Here is a 21107-nt window from a genome sequence, read left to right as displayed (position 1 = left end):
TATTTTGTCTGTTTTGTTGGTTTCAGATCACCATCTTCTCGTACCAGGAGGTGAAGCCAGGGATCTATGACTGTTGGGCAAGCTGGGATCAGGAGTGGGGAGAACGAGCCTATGTCACGTGGTAAGTCCTGCTGAAATAAAACCACAGCAATTGCTACAAAATTGTGGTGAAAAACCAGCAATCGCTGCAAATTGGTAGTGATGATTACATAGCTGGAGCTAGATAGCTACCTCTATCTCTATTGAAATTTATTTTTGCACAGCAAAATCGTAATACATATCTGCTATTGTATCCAATTATATTTATTATATCCATGCAGTTTGTTAGGTATACCTAATGATATTATGTAATCAATATTATAAAAAAAAATACATACCTAAACATACTTTAGAGTAGGAAACATGGAATTTGGGAAAGTCAAGCATATCGTTTATTTTAATTTTTTATTTTTGTTAGGTAATATATAATATTGATTACATAGATATCATTATTACATATATCATACCTATCTACAATGATGATATTGAAAATTTACGTGAGCATACCTTCCTTCATTTTTTTTTCTTTTTGTTCATTTCTTCTAATATTTTGTCTGTTTTGTTGGTTTCAGATCACCATCTTCTCGTACCAGGAGGTGAAGCCAGGGATCTATGACTGTTGGGCAAGCTGGGATCAGGAGTGGGGAGAGCGAGCCTATGTCACGTGGTAAGTCCTGCTGAAATAAAACCACAGCAATTGCTACAAAATTGTGGTGAAAAATCAGCAATCGCTGCAAATTGGTGGTGATGATTACATTATAGCTAGAGCTAGGTAGCTACATCCTCCATCTCTATTGAAATTTATTTTTGCACAGCAAAATCGTAATACATATCTGCTATTGTATCCAATTATATTTATTATATCCATGCAGTTTGTTAGGTATACCTAATGATATTATGTAATCAATATTATAAAAAAAAAAGTAAAAATACATACCTAAACATACTTTAGACTAGGAAACATGGAATTTGGGAAAGTCAAGCATATTGTTTATTTTAATTTTTTATTTTTGTTAATATATAATATTGATTACATAGATTTATATATACCTCATTATTACCTATCATATATCATACCCAGGGATCTATGACTGTTGGGCAAGCTGGGATCAGGAGTGGGGAGAACGAGCCTATGTCACGTGGTAAGTCCTGCTGAAATAAAACCAGCAATTGCCACAAAATTGTGGTGAAAAATCAGCAATCGCTGCAACTTGGTGGTGATGATTACATAGCTGGAGCTAGATAGCTACCTCTATCTCTATTGAAATTTATTTTTGCACAGCAAAATCGTAATACATATCTGCTATTGTATCCAATTATATCCATGCAGGTTGTTAGGTACCTAAAAATAGGTTTGTAGGTAGGTATTTACATTTTAATTAGGTAGGTTAAATATAACTCGTCATCGTCAGTCGCCTTAGGGAGTCCCTTCCCTATTAAAGCAACTCAATAATTTTTGCTGTAATCTAACTTGCTAAAAAGTTTGAAGCACCTTAATTTTTTATCTTGACAGGTAAAAGAGGAAAACGTATACTGTTTTTTCTTCAAGTTTGCCAAAAACATTGAGTTTTCCGGTAAGTACTTAGAGACGTGCACGGGTTCTATCTCAAAAATGTTTATTCATTTTTCAAAACGAAAAAAAAAGTTGCAAGAGTTCATATTATTTAGAAAGGGAGAGTACCTACGCGACCTTCGGAGGTCTTGTCACCCATAAAGCCATAAATCCATAAATCGAAAAGGGAGAAGGGGTATCCTATCCTGTTCTGGACAGGAGAATATGCCCCCTCTCCAAGATCCGAAAAAGAACCTTATCTAGAAGGAAAGTAGCTACATATCTAGTTCCATTGATTACTCTTTTATATTGTTTTATAATTTCGAGATCCCAGTTGTTTGTTTGTCTCTGATTTAATTACCTACATTTTTATTCATTTTTCAAAACGAAAAAAAAGTTGCAACTTTCTTGCAATAAAGTAGGTATGCAACAAAAATGTTTTTTATTCATTTTTCAAAACGAAAAAAAAGTTGCAACTTTCTTGCAATAAAGTAGGTATGCAACAAAAATGTTTTTTATTCATTTTTCAAAACGAAAAAAAAGTTGCAACTTTGTTGCAATAAAGTAGGTATGCAAAGTATAGGTAGAAGGTTATTTGTGCGGAAGGAAAGGATAAAATGTCAGCAAGATTACGGAACTAGGTATTTGTAAAAAAAATTTCTCATTTTTCACTGACGTTTTATATTAAAAAATTGATGAAAAATGTGACACATGCTTGGCGGCATTTCGGCCCCTTTTTGGCGGTTTTCGGCGTAATTCAATAATATCTTTGGAACAGTATGAGCTAGAGACTTAAAATTTGGTATGTAGTCCACAAATGTGACAAGGATGCAACACAAAACGTTTGATTAAGATAGATGCTGCGGTTAGCGGTATTTTGACCGCTTTTTGGCGGTTTTCGACCGTTTTTTGGCGGTTTTCAGCGATACTGACTAAACGGTTAAAGATATTGTAAAAGTTACAATACATGAACACCCAAATACGCATCATTCAATAGGATAAGGAAAGTCGTGTGATGTTCACACCAGATTTTTTATTTAAAATTTCTTGTTTGCCTGATATTCGACGATTTTGCTGTTAACTATCGAACTGGAGAGAGAGAGAGTGAGAGAGAGAGAGAGAGAGAGAGAGATTGACGATAAATGTTTTATTCTTATCAGTGTATAATAATTAATTCAAGTGAGAAGTTAAGATAGGTACTTTTTCTATCTACAAATCTACATGTAAGAAAATGAGAACAGGTAGCTACCTACCTACATAATTTCTACATCAAAGATATGGATCGCGTGGTGATAAGCATTCAAACACCTACCTACAATTTTATTCTACTTATAACCTTACAGTTATACAATAACTACCTAGTTACGATTGTAGGTAATAAGTTCTAAACACGTTCGCGTCCCCACTTTCAATATTTCCATCTTACTAAGATAAGTTCAATATAGATCTAGGTCGAATTTTGAGCGCCGCAGGCGAAATTTTTCAAAAAGTATCCTCCTAATTGTATCTGAACACTAAAGGGGGTCAGATTTTTTACATTTAGGGAAGTTTGTACAAATCCCAAAAAGCTTCGCGGGCCACAAAAATGGTCCAGCGGGCCACATGTGGCCCGCGGGCCGCTAGTTGGAAACCCCTGATCTATACCTTCATAGATAAGGACCCTTCTCTCTTTATTTTCCTTTCTCCCTCCCTCTGTCGCCTTTTCTCTCTCCTTCCCTCCTTCTTCGTATTTTTCTCTCTACTTTCTTGAATTTTTGATAAAGCGTTTTTGATAAACTTAATTTACCATGACAGTTTTGCGCGGGCGGACTGAAAACAGATAGAACGATAAATTAAAACGCGCTAGTATTTCACAAATTTAATTAAGAAATTAAGTAGTCAACTAGTGTTTTTAACTGACTAAAGTTCACAAACGCGGAGTCGCGGATTCGATTCCCGCCAGGGGCGTATTTTATCCTGGGCGGATAATATTCGTTCCCGGAACAGCTGGCTTTCTCCTATCTTGTCTTCTTTCTTTATTCGCTTTCGGGATAACAAGACCTTCGCAGTTACAGTTCCCTCTAGTCAACTTCTTGAAAAATAAGTACCTAGGTAAACTGAAACATCTAGGTAAGTAGTCAACTAGTGTTTTTAACTGACTAAAGTTCACAAACGCGGAGTCGCGGATTCGATTCCCGCCAGGGGCGTATTTTATCCTGCACGGATGATATTCGTTCCCGGAACGGCTGGCTTTCTCCTATCTTGTCTTCCTTCTTTATTCGCTTTCGGGATAACAAGACCTTTGCAGTTACAGTTCCTTCTATTCAACTTCTTGAAAAATAAGTAGGTACCTAGGTAAACTGAAACTTATATATCGAGTTGCAGTGAAACATATCCAGTTTGCAGTGACTCAACTCGTTTTTCTTAATTAAAAAGGGCTCCCCAGTGTAAAGCCTAATCCAAACAATCTAAAGAAAATTTATGCTGGAAGTAAATGCACCCTTCCCAAGCCATAAGCTTCTACAACCCACGTCAGCCACGTATGTAGGTACCTAGGTACTTGATGCACTCAAACTTCCTGACGTAGCTACCTATGTATGTATTGGGGTACCTTTTTTTTATATAAAACAATCTAGGTGGTACGTTATTGGAGTACCTACTGTTTTTTTTTTTTTTTTTTTTTTTTTTTTTTTGTAGGAAGGTATTTTCATTTTAATTAGGTAGGTTAATATAACTCGTCAGTCGCTTTAGGGAGTACCTTCCCTATTAAAGCAACTCAATAATTTTTGCTGTAATCTAACTTGCTAAAAAGTTTGAAGCACCTTAGTTTTTTATCTTGACAGGTAAAAGAGGAAAACGTATACTGTTTTTTTCTTCAAGTTTGCCAAAAACATTGAGTTTTCCGGTAAGTAGGTACTTAGAGACGTGCACGGGTTCTATCTCAAAAATGTTTATTTATTTTTCAAAACGAAAAAAAAGTTGCAACTTTCTTGCAATAAAGTAGGTATGCAACAAAAATGTTTTTTATTCATTTTTCAAAACGAAAAAAAAGTTGCAACTTTGTTGCAATAAAGTAGGTATGCAAAGTATAGGTAGAAGGTTATTTGTGCGGAAGGAAAGGATAAAATGTCAGCAAGATTACGGAACTAGGTATTTGTAAAAAAAATTTCTCATTTTTCACTGACGTTTTATATTAAAAAATTGATGAAAAATGTGACACATGCTTGGCGGCATTTCGGCCCCTTTTTGGCGGTTTTCGGTGTAATTCAATAATATCTCTGGAACAGTATGAGCTAGAGACTTAAAATTTGGTATGTAATCCACAAATGTGACAAGGATGCAACACAAAACGTTTGATTAAGATAGATGCTGCGGTTAGCGGTATTTTGACCGCTTTTTGGCGGTTTTCGACCGTTTTTTGGCGGTTTTCAGCGATAGGTACTGACTAAACGGTTAAAGATATTGTAAAAGTTACAATACATGAACACCCAAATACGCATCATTCAACAGGATAAGGAAAGTCGTGTGATGTTCACACCAGATTTTTTATTTAAAATTTCTTGTTTGCCTGTGATATTCGACGATTTTGCTGTTAACTATCGAACTGGAGAGAGAGAGAGAGAGAGAGATTGACGATACCTAAATGTTTTATTCTTATCAGTGTATAATAAATTAATTCAAGTGAGAAGTTAAGATAGGTACTTTTTCTATCTACATGTAATTTCTACATTTAACAAAGATATGGATCGCGTGGTGATAAGCATTCCACACTTTCAATATTTCCATCTTACTAAGTTCAATGTCTAGGGAAGAAGTAGGAATGCAGACATCTCCACTAATACTTTGTAAGTTGCACATTGCATACATAAATAGTTACACGGCGTTCATACAAATTTGTACTTCCGCTGAAATCATTCAGCACGGAAATGTTTGCACTTTGCAATGTTTGCATTTTCATTCAATTTTAAATGTTTCGGAAGTCAGGAATAATCTCAATAAGAATTCAATCTTCTCTCTTTTTTTTCGTCAGATTCATTGGTAGTCTTCAAATTACCTTAAAAGAAGTTCATGGGAATCAACTGCCGTTCGTCCCTTTGCAGTATGGAAATGAAATATGTAATTACCTGACTGATAATAATTTTATTATAATAATTAGTAATGAAAGGATGTAAAAAAATTCCAATTACCTAATTGAATGGTCCAAATTGAAGCCATTGTTGGACGAATCCCCAACTAAACTAAAAAGCAAACCTTTTCCATTTAATTGTACAAAATAAATCCAAAGCCCTTTCTTCCGGCAAAGAGATATGAACAAAGAAAATGTTTTGGTCTGCTCCCACTATTTTTTTCCACTAATCCAATACAAAAATACAATGTGACCCAGTCACCCAGTGTTCTGTTATATTTTTCTCTCGACTACTTTTTGTCCCAGGGTCAAAGTCGGAAAGAGCGTGGGAACACATGCACTTTGTGTTCGGAATAATACTGACAGCACTGCAGACTGCAGTCAATCAGTCATACCATAACGAGGTGGAGATGTATTAAAGCAGCATAAAGACTTATGTGGCGTATGGTACAGGTGGGCCAATAAATGGTACGTTTTTTAGGTGGGCGAATAAATGGTACACTTACCCTACTTATTATCTTTTTCTCTCGACTACTTTTTGTCCCGGGGTCAAAGTCGAAAAGAGCGTGGGAACACATGCACTTTGTGTTCGGAATAATACTGACAGCACTGCAGACTGCAGTCATAACATAACGAGGTGAAGATGGATCAAAGCAGCATAACTACTTCAGGGCTGTATTTAGTACACAGTTTAGATGGATCAAAGCAGCATAACTACTTCAGGGCTGTATTTAGTAGGTACACAGTTTAGATGGATCAAAGCAGCATTACTACTTTGTCCCAGGGTCAAAGTCGGAAAGAGCGTGGGAACACATGCACTTTGTGTTCGGAATAATACTGACAGCACTGCAGACTGCAGTCATACAATAACGAGGTGGAGATGTATTAAAGCAGCATAACGTACTTACTTACTATTTCAGGGCTGTATTTAGTACACAGTTAATAAAAATGTAGGTATAACTTAGGTAGCATTACCGTATTTAGGGCGGGGGCGAGAGCCTTTCCCTCGAACTTAATTTTTCCCTTTACTGTAAGCGTGACTCCGAAAATTTGGACTTGAGAAAGTAAGGATTGAGAAGGGAGGAAAAAAAAATTGTTAACGTCAACTCCAGATTGGGAAAAAGGTACGGATGACCAAACCACACTTGAGAAAGAGGAGCTAGAAAATAGGTACCATTTTCCACCACTTAAAAAAAGTCAGAATCAAAATTCTGATTCTGACGCAAAGAGCGCTCCCAATCAACCATTTTTAATATGCTGAAGAAAAAAAAAATTGCGTTTCATTTTATCGCAGTAAAAAATAGAATTATAGAACACAAAAACGACAAGATACAATGAAACGCAATTAAGCATAAAAAGAAATTGAATTGGAAATGAGAATAAAATACCTACCTACATATCTACTGGAAAATAATTTTTTGCTGAAGTGCGAAATTCAAAAAGTTCTTCCTGGAAAAAAGTGATTGTTTTATTTATTCTATTATTTTTCATTTATTTTTACCTACCTACCTATATTGAAAATGATTTTAGAGATAATGGCGGAAATAACTTTTGGCTTTTTTCCTGCATTGCCTACAGGACATTCGGAAAAAAATCGGATGAAACTCACGGCAAGTGGGAATGGGCTTGTTGAGTGCACTCAGTCTAGGGGGACAATAGTGTCAATAGAAGTGCTAGTGAAAAGTTAAAAGTAGGGTGAAAATGATCGACGCATCCATTTCCAAACAGAATATATATTACCTACCTATTGTTTTTCATGTTTGACAAATGTCTTCGACAAAAAGGCACTCTCACTACCTACTCATATGTCAGTGTCACTTTATAAATCGGAAACTATTAATTTAGCAGCACTATCTTTACAAATCACACACTTTGTAATCAAATGCACTCACGTGGACTTTATTGTGCAACGCATTGTTTTAACCTACCTACATTAGTTTTTGTGCTGTTCTTGAAAAGTCGCTGAAAGGTCGTTTTAAAACCTATTTGGATTGCAAATAATTCAAAGGGTTACTTTCTGGTGCTCTCTTGTGTTACGCCTCTCCTAAAACTACCCTAAAACAGCCCTGTTTGGGCAGTCATTATTATTTATGTATTTCTATTTAAGCCCATTAGCATTGAAAACTTTTCATTGTGTAGTACCTTAGAGTCCTTAGACCTTTTAAGAAAAAAACTTTTAAGCTATAACCCTTCTAAAATGGCACCTTTTCAAGTTTTCTACTTTTATGAAAATTAAGTTCCCAACGGTCGAGTGGCACTACTTTTGTTTTTAAGAGGCAACAAAAGTTTTTGTGTTGTTCTTTTGTGTAGGCACTTGTGATGATAAATAACACAATGAATTAATCAGTTTGTTTTAGGAAAAGGTGCCTTTTAAGACTGATTATGATACGGATGACCAAACCACACTTAAGAAAGAGGAGCTAGAAAACAGGTACCATTTTCCACCAATTAAAAAAAGTCAGAATCAGGATTCTGATTCTGACGCAAAGAGCGTGGGAACACATGTAAAAAATAACAACAACAATATATTATGAACCCCAATCAACCATTTTTAATATGCTGAAGAAAAAAAATTGCGTTTCATTTTATCGCAGTAAACAATAGAATTATAGAACACAAAAACGACAAGATACAATGAAACGCAATTAAGCATAAAAAAGAAATTGAATTGGAAATGAGAATAAAATACCTACCTACATATCTACTGGAAAATAATTTTCTGCTGAAGTGCGAAATTCAAAAAGTTCTTCCTGGAAAAAAGTGATTGTTTTATTTATTCTATTATTTTTCATTTATTTTTACCTACCCACCTATATTGAAAATGATTTTAGAGATAATGGTGGAAATAAGAACTTTTGGCTTTTTTTCTCCAAAAACTTGTCCCATTCATTTTCGGTATAGCTGCAAACTTTACACAAATATGAAAATTCATTTCCAATTGAATATGCTGCGTTCACACGAAAGTAAATGTTATACCCATACGCCAAGGACTTGATTGAAATTCACAATCCTTCATCCTTAATTTCACCAACAAAACCAACAATATCTTCGTTGACGAATGAATAAGTTCCAATTAACCGTGGCATGTACGAGTACCTATTCCATGAAACTGTAAACAACAATAACACTCACAGTTTCATCTAATTTATACTCTCCTGATTAATTATTTATTATTATCTTCATTTTGTTGTTGTTGTTATCTTGATATTATTCTATAGAATGTTTTGCGATCTCACATATTGCGGAAGGATATTCATGCACATAATGTATATTTGTATATTTATGAAAGAAAACTATTTATAGGGCGTCGCGTCGGTTCCACCCCAGCTGAGGATTGAAATTTCATCATAATTAGGTTCTCCCCCCCCCCTTCGTGAAACTTTCGAAACTAGAACCTAGATTCCGATGGTACGCCATCTCGGATTTCCTATAGTTTGCCATTTTAGAAATTCAGATCCCAAACAAGAACCGGTTCCGTTATAAGTTAATAATTTCATTTGTAGCTAAGGATAAAATTCCATGCCTCGGCTGAGATTGGACCCACGCCCTCCTGTTTACCAGGCGAGCGTCTTGACCACTACACCATCGGGGCAGGTCAATTGTTCGACAGATCGACAATACAAAGATTGTTGGACAAATCGACAATACAAAGATTGTTAGACAAATCGACAATAGAAAGATTGTTGGACAAATCGACCACACCAGGCTTGTTGTGCATCCTGTATTTCGACAACAGATGCGATGTTACATTTTAACGAAATTAAAACCCCACGCTGCGTGCGTATTAAAATGAGATTCTTAAGTGTCGAACAAAAGTTCATTTCGAGCCAAGGATAACGAGGAAGCTCTCGTTTTTGTAACGTCATCCTTCATAACAAACAGGAGAGAGTGAAGACGTGATGAAAATGCGAAGGAAAATTATGATAGAGTATAAGCACGTAGATACCTCTGTAATAAGTGTTATATAGCTATTTGTGTCAGAATGGACAAATCGACCACACCAGGCTTGTTGTGCATCCTGTATTTCGACAACAGATGCGATGTTACATTTTAACGAAATTAAAACCCCACCCTGCGTGCGTATTAAAATGAGATTCTTAAGTTTCGAACAAAAGTTCATTTCGAGCCAAGGATAACGAGGAAGCTCTTGTTTTTGTCTTTGTAACGTCATCCTTCATAACAAACAGGAGAGAGTGAAGACGTGATGAAAATGCGAAGGAAAATTATGATAGATTATAAGCACGTAGATACCTCTGTAATAAGTGTTATATACATAGCTTAGAATCACAAAAGAGTACACAGTCACTAGGTATAATCGCTATTACAAGGTACAATCTCTTATCACAAGTACGATCGCTTATCTATCACGGTTTACACTAACTTTCACTTAGGTACTTTAATGTCACTTATCGCGGTACTACACTTAGATATCGCACTGGAAAACTCACTGACTATCACTGTACTAATCGCTTACTATGTCGCTTACTATCACGGGTTTATCGCTCGCACAAATCCATCCTCCATTTAAGTGGATAGGTACACAAAAATGAAGAAAAAAAATATTTTTCATAACGAATAGCTTCTTAGTGACCCAAAGAACCCAAAAACACAGCCCCGACCCAAAGTTTTTTTGACTGTCGATAGAAATAAATAGCTCACCCCTAAAGGGGATTTAGCTAAAAATATACTTACCTACTATTTAAAATAATAGCAAAGTGAAACTTTCGAAACTAGAACCTAGATTCCGATGGTACGCCATCTCGGATTTCCTATAGTTTGCCATTTTAGAAATTCAGATCCCAAAGAAGAACCGGTTCCGTTTCCAACAGTTTCTCGAAAGGAAAAGAATAATAAGTTAATAATTTCATTTGTAGCTAAGGATAAAATTCCATGTTTACCAGGCGAGCGTCTTGACCACTACAGCTACACCACCGAGGCAGGTCAATTGTTCGACAAATCGACAATACAAAGATTGTTAGACAAATGGACAATACAAAGATTGTTAGACAAATCGACAATACGGGCGGATTTTATCCTGATGGGATAATGTTCGTTCTCGGAACGGCTGGCTTTCTCCTATCCTGTCTTCCTTCTCTCTTCGATTTCAGACGATAAGACCATAGCAGTTACAGTTCCCTCTGTCAAACCTCTTAAAAAAAAAATATATACTTTAGTAATAGAAAGTAAAATAAAGTAGGTATAGGTACCTGATTCTCATGACTTTTCTCTGTCCCAGGTTCAGCATAACAGTGTTCATCATCCCCCTCTTCTGTCTCGTCTACACGTATACTTGCATCTGTGTCGCCCTCTGGCAGAATACCACCTATCCCACCACGTCCCCCCACAAGATCATCTCTCGCGCCAAGATCAACACGATCAAGCAGACCATCGCTGTGATCACCCTGTATATAGTCTGCTCCCTCCCCTTCATCTTCACGCAGCTGTGGCAAACATGGAACCTGAACCAAACCGTCTACCCTGTCTTCCAAGATAGTAAGTATTTCTATGACTTGCCAGAATAGTTGTGAGGCGTCAATAGGAGGGACATCGGCTATAATAAACGCCCCCCTCCCCTTCATCTTCACGCAGCTGTGGCAAACTTGGAACCTGAACCAAACCGTCTACCCTGTCTTCCAAGATAGTAAGTATTTCTACGATTTGCCAGAATAGTTGTGAGGCGTCAATAGGAGGGACATCGGCTATAATAAACGCCCTAAGGTATGTCACTGCGATCTGATTCTTAGGCGCGTTTCGCACTGAGGTAACACGTCGCAAGTAGCAAGTCGCAAGATGCTACTGCTTACGTCCTGAATCTTTTTCAAAGAAACATGAACTTTCACATTGGAGTAACAACCAACAACATGTGACAATAGAAATTGTATCTAAAAATGATTCTTCCCACAAACAATCACAAGTAGCAACTAACAAAACTCCAGACTGTTGGTGTTGAAGTAACACTGTTACTTGTTTCCAGGGTTCAAGTAGCAACATGTCTTGTATCCTCAGTGAGGAAGGTTTCATTTGAAATAATGGTCTGGTCTTTGAAGATGCATGCTACGTAGCATCTTGCGACTTGCTACTTGCGACGTGTTACCTCAGTGTGAAAGCCGCCTTAGATTTTCTGTGACTTCGGGGTCAAGAGGAAGAACGGATTAAGTTACACATACCTACCTCGTTTCGAGATATTTGGAGTCAAAGTCTAGGAGGGGATGTATAGTTGTATAGGGTTAGGTAATAGGTTTAAAAAAACGGGATTTGTTTTCTTTTTTACTTCTTTTGCTCTAGATTATATTCACATTTTGTCTCATTCTTTGCTTTTTTTTTCTACTGTACCTATATACCTACTGATGTATGTTAACAACCCAATGTGTTGAAACATGAAATAAACTTTGATACCTCGTTTCGAGATATTTGCAGTCAAAGTCTAGGAGGGAATGTATAGGGTTAGGTTAGAAAAACGGGATTTCTAATAACTTCTAAACTACAGCTGATATTATTATAGTTCCTCTACTAGTGGATAGAGTGCGTTTCACTGCGGCTTGGTCAAAAAATTGAAGAAAAAAAAATGGATTAGTCCGTGCTTCCTCTTGGCCCTTCAGTTAGCTTTTGGAGAATAGCCCGTCTGTCTTGTACGCGCTAGGTCGAGGGTTCGATTCCTGCCCGGGGATGGATTTTATCCTAAACAGATAACGTTCTCGGAACGGCTGACTTTCTCCTATCCTGCACCCTCCGGTGTTCTCGTAGACTGATTCGAAATGTAATTTTATTAACGCGAAAAACGTTATTTAGTACTTTAACATTTGTGCCAAGTTGGAATTACTTAAATTTAGATTAAACTGGAGCAAAAAACAGAAAAAAAAATATCATAAAATAAATCCTCTAAGATTCCCAAAAAAACTTTTTTGGAACCGACTAGGTTTGGATAAGTCCTTCTATGGGAACAGACAGAGTGACAGACAGACAGACAGACGACACCGAAGCGAATACAATAGTCCGTCCCTTATACCTTTTTATTACTATTGTAATAATAAAGGAAGGACGGACTAAAAACTGAAAAAATCAATGACTTGATATTTTTGCCATTTGTATGAACGCCGTGTAACTCTATGAGTATGCAATATGCAAAGAAGAAAAATAGTGGAGATGCCTGATTTACTTATTTACCGCCAGCCTAGTTAGCTAAGATGGTAGTGCGTCTGCCTTGTAAGCGCTAGGCCGCGGGTTCGATTCTCGCCCGGGGCGGATTTTATCCTGATGGGATAATGTTAGTTCTCGGAACGGCTGGCTTTCTCCTATCCTGTCTTCCTTCTCTCTTCGATTTCGGGACGATAAGACCACAGTTACAGTTCCCTCTGTCAAACCTCTTTAAAAATAAAAAAAATACTTATTTACCTAGCTAAACTCTCTGCTTGATAAAGAAAAGATTAATCATCCTCAGAACTAGCAGAACTGAAAAAATAATAATTATGAAATGAAATAGGCGGACGACAAAAATTAAGGAGCATTTTACTGTGATTATAAGGAGCCTTGTCAGCATTGTTAAATAATCGAAAATGGTTTGGGTATGGTATTGTCACTGCCCGGCAAACCAATGGAGACATCAAAACAATCATACCTTATATCTGATCTAATCTATTAAAAAAGAAAAGGAGGAAAAAATGCAATTATAGACAATCACCTTTGTTTTGATGATGCAGTTCCCCGCCAAACACTGAAGTTAATTACCGTTTAGCATGGTATGTTACTTGGATGGGTGGCCGAAAGGGCACGCATCTCGTGCTCCTGGACTATTAAGGCCCGTTCTCACTTGTCATTCGAGAAAAAATCGTGTCGTGTGTGTCACCTTTGTTTTGATGATGCAGTTCCCCGCCAAACACTGAAGTTAATTACCGTTTAGCATGGTATGTTACTTGGATGGGTGGCCGAAGGGGCACGCATCTCGTGCTCCTGGACCATTAAGGCCCGTTCCCACTTGTCATTCGAGAAAAAATCGTGTCGTGTGTCAGAGAGAGAGAGAGAGAGAGAGAGAGAGAGAGAGAGAGAGGAGAGATAACTCACCCTGATCCATTATTTCATTAATTAAGAGGAAAATGAAGAGAGAGCTTGCTAAAGTGGGTCAATTTTTGTAAAGTACATGCAATCCTATTAGTTTAGAAAACACATTAACTGCGTTTAGAGAGGATCTTCTCGAAATTACTCCAACATTTAAAGTTCACGAAGGTATTTAAAGTGTATCTAGCTAGGTATATAAAGTTATAGGTATTTAAAATCTATGTAGCTATTTAAAGTAAACGTAGGTATTTAAAGTTTTAAAAATGAGTACTGAACTGCAGGGCCGTATTTAAGGAGGGTGTATAGGGTGCCACCCTCCCTCTCGGGCCGTTTCACAGAAAATTTCATAGCCATAACTATGATTACTGTGAACCATAAATGACCAATGCATTGCCTACAGGACATTCGGAAAAAAATCGGATGAAACTCACGGCAAGTGGGAATGGGCTTGTTGAGTGCACTCAGTCTAGGGGGGACAATAGTGTCAATAGAAGTGCTAGTGAAAACTTACACGTAGGGTGAAAATGATCGACGCATCCATTTCCAAACAGAATATATTACCTATTGTTTTTTTTTCATGTTTGACAACTGTGTCCCAATAAGGGGGTTGAGAGCGGGTTCGTCCAACTTTAAGATTTTATTGAGCTTGCATTTGGCCCTCCCCTCCCTGAAATCCTGAGTACGGACCTGCTGACGCTTTTAAGTTGCTACCGAATTTTAAAGTGCTACCGGAGCTGCAAAATGTAATACCTGTAAAATAAATGCTGTTCTTGTTGACTACCTATGTATTTTGTATAATTATTTTCGTCTTTGCTTACTGAAGTACCCAGTAGTATTCCTCCTACCCGTAGGTACCTAGATTCAAATTTTAATTTCTCATTCACCTAGCCTGAAAATGAGAGTGGGTGAGAAACACTTTTTCTCTCTCCTACCCCTATGATTGTATCTTTTAAATCTCAACTCTCTACTGATAGCGATGATATTTGTTACCAAATATAATCCCTACAACATTATCGAGATGATTGTGTCCCCATGGAATACGAAATCTTTTGTGCCCCGTGGTAAATGGGGTAAAAACACTGCTAATGTGATTAAATAAGGGGTTTTAGATGGTAAAGACATGCTTGGTCAGTGAACTGTAGAATTCTAACGCATCACCGTTAGTAGAGCTAAATCCCCCGTGTGGTTGAGCATTTCGTATAAAAGTTGAAGTTAAGGGTACCTATTACCTATGTTGTGATTTTTGGTAATTTTGCAACGGGGCACAAGTAAATGTTATTTGTTCATGCCCATAATTTTATATGTGTTTATCTGATCGGCCTCCGGCCGTTGGCAAAGCTAGCTATGATTCATTTGTAAAGAATAAACATATTGCGGCCTTCGGCCGCTGGCAAGGCCGGTTATGTACGCTGAGTTAAAAAATAAGTATAAAAAAACAATACTTATTTTTCGTACTTTTTCTTATCTATTTTGCAAATTCCCAGAGAATTAAAAAAGCATGGGAATGTCGAAACTACAATCAAAATTTCCACAACTACAATCAAAATTTCCACTTCATCAATCAGGTTTATTTTCATTGTATGGAATAATATTCATGGAAATGTTTCTTTGGAAAATTCTCACCACCTGGGTATACCTATTACCTATTGCATATGTTTATTTGACGACATTGAGACTTGGGATGCACGTCATGTGTTTTTAGCCATTGGGAATATAATTATTAAATCATCAATTACCAAAGAGAACTTACCAAAGAGGACATATTCTGGATTACCCCCACCTAACCTGAGTATCCTTATATTTGATAAAACAGAGACTGTCTATTTCACATAGGATTAAACAATTAAACTCAAAAACAAATGTGAAAAATGCTCGCCCAAATTCCTGTCCAAAAATGTAGGTTTTTGAGGAGAATATTAGTAACTCTCTCAATTATAAGGACCAACTCTACTTGGACACTTGATAATTCAGTTACGTATACTATCCTTACTCCTTGTATAGGGATTAGGGAACCTTGACGTGCTTGTGGTATTTGTGTTGGTCTATCATCATAGAATTAAGCCTTGAAGCTGGAGACTTTAATTTCTTTTCTCTTTACAGTTTACAGGTACACATCATAATGATTGTCACCAGTATGTTAGTTTTGGAAGCAAGGATAAACCCAATACGGAGGATTCTTGATAAATCTAGCACTGCAGTGATTTAATTAGCCATTATTTTGTACTAAAGCTCATTAGATTTGTGTACGCTGTGCTAGCCTAGTTTTACACTTAATTGAGATTTTTATAGTCAACACTTTTCCTTGTTCGGTTTTAAATTATTCTTCTTCGTTCTTTTTAATCTTCTTTTTGTTTATTAAATAAGGGGTTTTAGATGGTAAAGACATGCTTGGTCAGTGAACTGTAGAATTCTAACGCATCACCGTTAGTAGAGCTAAATCCCCGGTGTGGTTGAGTATTTCGTACCTATAAAAGTTGAAGTTAAGGGTACCTATTACCTATGATGTGATTTTTGGTAATTTTGCAACGGGGCACAAGTAAATTTATTTAATGATTGTCACCAGTATGTTAGTTTAGGAAGCAAGGATAAACCCATACGGAGGATTCTTAATAAATCTAGCACAGCAGTGATTTAATTAGCCATTATTTTGTACTAAAGCTCATTAGATTTGTGTACGCTGTGCTAGCCTAGTTTTACACTTAATTGAGATTTTTATAGTCAACACTTTTCCTTGTTCGGTTTTAAATTATTCTTCTTCGTCCTTTTTAATCTTCTTTTACTTAATTGAGATTTTTATAGTCAACACTTTTCCTTGTTCGGTTTTAAATTATTCTTCTTCGTCCTTTTTAATCTTCTTTTTATTTATATTTATTTTAATCTTCTTCTTTGTTCTGTTATGTGGGGAAAAGTGAAAAGAATGTTTGGTGTTCAAAATTCCAAAAGCCAAACGAAGAATGCGTTCACATTTGAATCCTTTGTTCTGTTATGTGGGGAAAAGTGAAAAGAATGTTTGGTGTTCAAAATTCCAAAAGCCAAATGAAGAATGCGTTCACATTTGAATCTTATTATGATCTATCAAATCAAATTGAACAACTGACATCATTGAACGAGTTGTCTGATCTCGTGAGAGGGATCTATGAAAATCGAATGCAGTTTGTAGACGAAATGCTTCCATATGAACAAGAATGTCCTAGGTGTGATGTCTACAGAAACTGGATACAAGATCTCTATGACCAAAGTCATTATCTAATATCTATAATCAACGAATTTGATGATATCATTGATGAAAATAGGTCTTCTGAAGATTGCCACCGCAATTGTGATCAGAGCTCAGACATATGCTCTCGGTCTAGTAAACTGCAAGAAAAATACAACGCTCTAAAACAAAAGTATCATTGTGTAAAAAATAAAAATCAGATGATAAATGAAGACAAAGAGCAAACGATCCAAACTTTAGATTCTGAACTTGATAAATTAATTCATGAGCAAATGAGTGATAAAGACATGATCAAAAAGTTAAACTTGGAACTACTCGCGGCTACCATTTGTATGAACGCCGTGTAACTCTATGAGTATGCAATATGCAAAGAAGAAAAATAGTGGAGATGCCTGATTTACTTATTTACCTACCTAGCTAAACTCTCTGCTTAGAGCATTTTACTGTGATTATAAGGAGCCATGTCAGCATTGTTAAATAATCGAAAATGGTTTGGGTATGGTATTGTCACTGCCCGGCAAACCAATAGAGACATCAAAACAATCATACCTTATAAATAGAATTCAACAAAATAGTCAAAGAATATGAATTGTTCAAATTGCAGATCCAAGCCGAATGTAATGATCTTTTAAAGAAAAACTTTGAGGAATATAGAGAACAAAACCATGGCATACGTAAGAAAGAACCAATGACAATTGGAAAAGAACAAAGAAGAAAAAGGAGCAAATCCGTGTGAGACTGCTTTTGAAAAGTAAGTACTCGTATGTATTGCAGGATTTACTCGTACATGTTTCAATAATTTATATCCTGGAACAATAGTTGGCCTGGATTTTTGTGGCTTAGTTCTAACGAAGCCTTTAGTGATGGGGGGGGCCCTTAGTGACGTGGGTGGGTTTTACCCTCCATTCGGCGATAAGCTACCCACCTTCTCACATTAACCTTACCCAGCCTGAGTGGGACCAGGAAAAGCAAACAACACGCAATTGTCCAGATGGCCATCCATCCGGATACCAACCACAACGTTGCTTAACTTCAGTGATTCATTAGAAACTGGTGCATTCAACGTGCCATCGCCGCAGGCTAATAGATCAGTTGCGCTTACTTGGGTGGTGTTTCAAAGTCATAGAGCAGGAAAAATGAGGACCAACGGAATTTTTGTTTTTCTTCTACGACTTCTAGATCCCGAGATAAATCGATTAAAAAAATGCCGGTAAATCGTGAACTTTGACGTCACGGCATACGCTCCCGTAGGCGATGACGTCACATCAAATGTCCCGAGCAAAGCTCCCTCGCAGGCAACGCATTAATGTGTTTGTGCGCATACGTTTCTGCGCAGTTCTTTCTGCTCCTCCGCTAGCGCGCTTGCATAGTGGCGCTACCTATCGGACGAAAAAAAAAACAACTGCGTTAAGTCTGACGTCACACATATTTGAACTCTTTCATTAGAACAGAAAATACAAATTGAATTTTTGACCTTTTGCAGTTATTTTTTCGGAGTTTTGACCTCAGATTTGGATTTTTCCCAACTTTTTACACACGAATCGACCATTTATTTATAATTTTTACCCATTTGCAACTGCTCCATTGCTTTTAACAGTTATCATATAGCCTTTATAATCACAATATTCTATTCTTTTCTGACCCCCAGACGCAGTGCTCACCATCATTATGCTTCTGTCCAGTCTGAACAGTTGCGTAAATCCATGGATCTACCTCGTGTCCAACCGCGAGCTTATAGCTGCCCTCCGCACCCTCTGCTCTAACCTGCGTTTCTCCGACGACACCGAACTTACCATGGACACCGCAAGCGCCAGCGGATCCAAAGAGTGCGGTCGACGCACGGAGAGCGATCTGACGTTCTTGAACCGGACGACGTATTCTAACCCGGACGAGAATGGCGCGCTGTCCGACGACTGTCTGACGTTGCAATCCCGGCAGTGGGTGGTCACCGTACCTGAAAATAGGTAAGAGTAGGGAATAAATAATAAGAAGATCGTATTCTAACCCGGACGAGAATGGCGCGCTGTCCGACGACTGTCTGACGTTGCGATCCCGGCAGTGGGTGGTCACCGTACCTGAAAATAGGTAAGAGTAGGGAATAAATACCTGAAAATAGGTAAGGGTAGGGAATAAATACCTACTACTTGCTCTCCTGTACATTACATTGAAATGGAAGTCTTTTCTGACGAAATTCCTGTGTGCGGAGTCCGGTATGTAGGACTATTGCAGCCTATAACAATAGCTCTCCGGTAACACTGGACACCCGTACAATTGCTTTTAACAGTTTGCACCCTATAACAATAGCTCTCCGGTAACACTGGACACCCGTACAATTGCTTTTAACAGTTTGCACCCTATAACAATAGCTCTCCGGTAAGACTGGACACCCGTACAATTGCTTTTAACAGTTTGCACCCTATAACAATAGCTCTCCGGTAAGACTGGACACCCGTAATGCACACCTAGACCATAAAAGGAATATTCCTACCAAATTTCAGCTTTCTAGGTGTTGTGGTTCTCGAGATAGAGCGATCAGTGTGTGAACTGTGAAATGTGAATGGATCTTGTTCTTATAATATAAGATATTCTATTCTTTTCTGTCCCCCAGACGCAGTGCTCACCATCATCATGCTCCTGTCCAGTCTGAACAGTTGCGTAAATCCATGGATCTACCTCGTGTCCAACCGCGAGCTTATAGCTGCCCTCCGCACCCTCTGCTCTAACCTGCGTTTCTCCGACGACACCGAACTTACCATGGACACCGCAAGCGCCAGCGGATCCAAAGAGTGCGGTCGACGCACGGAGAGCGATCTGACGTTCTTGAACCGGACGTCGTATTCTAACCCGGACGAGAATGGCGCGCTGTCCGACGACTGTCTGACGTTGCGATCCCGGCAGTGGGTGGTCACCGTACCTGAAAACAGGTAAGAGTAGGGAATAAATACCTGAAAATAGGTAAGAGTAGGGAATAAATACCTGAAAATAGGTAAGGGTAGGGAATAAATACCTGAAAATAGGTAAGGGTAGGGAATAAATACCTGAAAACAGGTAAGGGTAGGGAATAAATACCTGAAAATAGGTAAGGGTAGGGAATAAATACCTGAAAATAGGTAAGGGTAGGGAATAAATACCTGAAAATAGGTAAGGGTAGGGAATAAATACCTGAAAATAGGTAAGAGTAGGGAATAAATACCTGAAAACAGGTAAGGGTAGGGAATAAATACCTGAAAATAGGTAAGGGTAGGGAATAAATACCTGAAAACAGGTGAGGGTAGGGAATAAATACCTGAAAATAAGTAATACGAATTGAAGGCTGCATCCAACCTGCGGTCAGGGAGCACAGGTACAAAAAGGTTGCATCCAAATTGCGGTCATTCGATCACCCTCACACATCCAAATTGCGGTCATTCGATTTCCCCTACACATCCAAACTGCGGTCAAGTTCAGAATCTCTAATATTTCAGGTACCTAGATCTGTAGACAATAATTTGAAAGGTAGCCTCTCTGTCAAAATGCACTATTCCCCCTTGACTACCTATACTTTCACTCTATGTACATAGGTAGGTATCTAAAATTCCGGACTCGCTTAGTGACCAATGACTTTATCTAGTTATCTAATCAACTAGGTAGGTTATTCCTGATAACACTTATCCAGTGGGTAGGTACTTCAAAATCCCAATGTAAAATTGATAAGGGAAATATTCCATACTATACTGAACTCACACAACTACTGAACTTACACTTATTCCATACTATACTGAACTACACTTATTGAACCAAAACTAAATACGTATGGTAAACGCAGGGCCACATTTGGGGGGTTAGGCGAGCCCCCCTCGGGCTTTATAGTTGCTTCTTTACTCCGAAAATTTGGAGCATCCCACCCAACCCAATAAAATCCTGGATACGGCCTTGGTTATACCTACTAATATATTTAATATTTACTTACCTATTTGGTTAATTAGCTGTAGCTGTTGGAAATGTTGTTTGTGTTGGTCCCTATCCCTTTTGGGAATAATTAATTATTTACATTGTGCTTCAGGGGTTACAAATTTGAACAAATATTTTTCAACATCAATAATTGAACTTGACTTTAATAAACAAGCGCAGTAGTATCTTGTACATTACGTGATAGATAATAT

At 37.6% G+C, this 21107-nt stretch overlaps 1 protein-coding gene across 1 annotated transcript in view; it reads left to right on the top strand.

The window, feature by feature from the left end:
• LOC108253600 (oxytocin receptor) overlaps nt 1-19889 on the top strand; it is a gene marked incomplete at both ends in the record, with an annotated part of 28825 nt that extends 8936 nt beyond the window's left edge. Inside the window, 3 exon segments of the mRNA XM_026830364.1 lie at nt 27-121; nt 10933-11189; nt 19574-19889. Coding sequence (XP_026686165.1) covers nt 27-121; nt 10933-11189; nt 19574-19889 — 668 coding nt within the window.
• Between the last annotated feature and the right edge of the window lie 1218 nt (nt 19890-21107).

This window comes from Diaphorina citri, unplaced genomic scaffold (assembly GCF_000475195.1).
Source record: "Diaphorina citri unplaced genomic scaffold, Diaci psyllid genome assembly version 1.1 scaffold2274, whole genome shotgun sequence".
NCBI classification, from domain to species: domain Eukaryota; kingdom Metazoa; phylum Arthropoda; class Insecta; order Hemiptera; family Psyllidae; genus Diaphorina; species Diaphorina citri.
The sequence above is the reverse complement of the archived record's forward strand: the minus strand, read 5'-3'. Positions and strand labels throughout refer to the sequence as shown.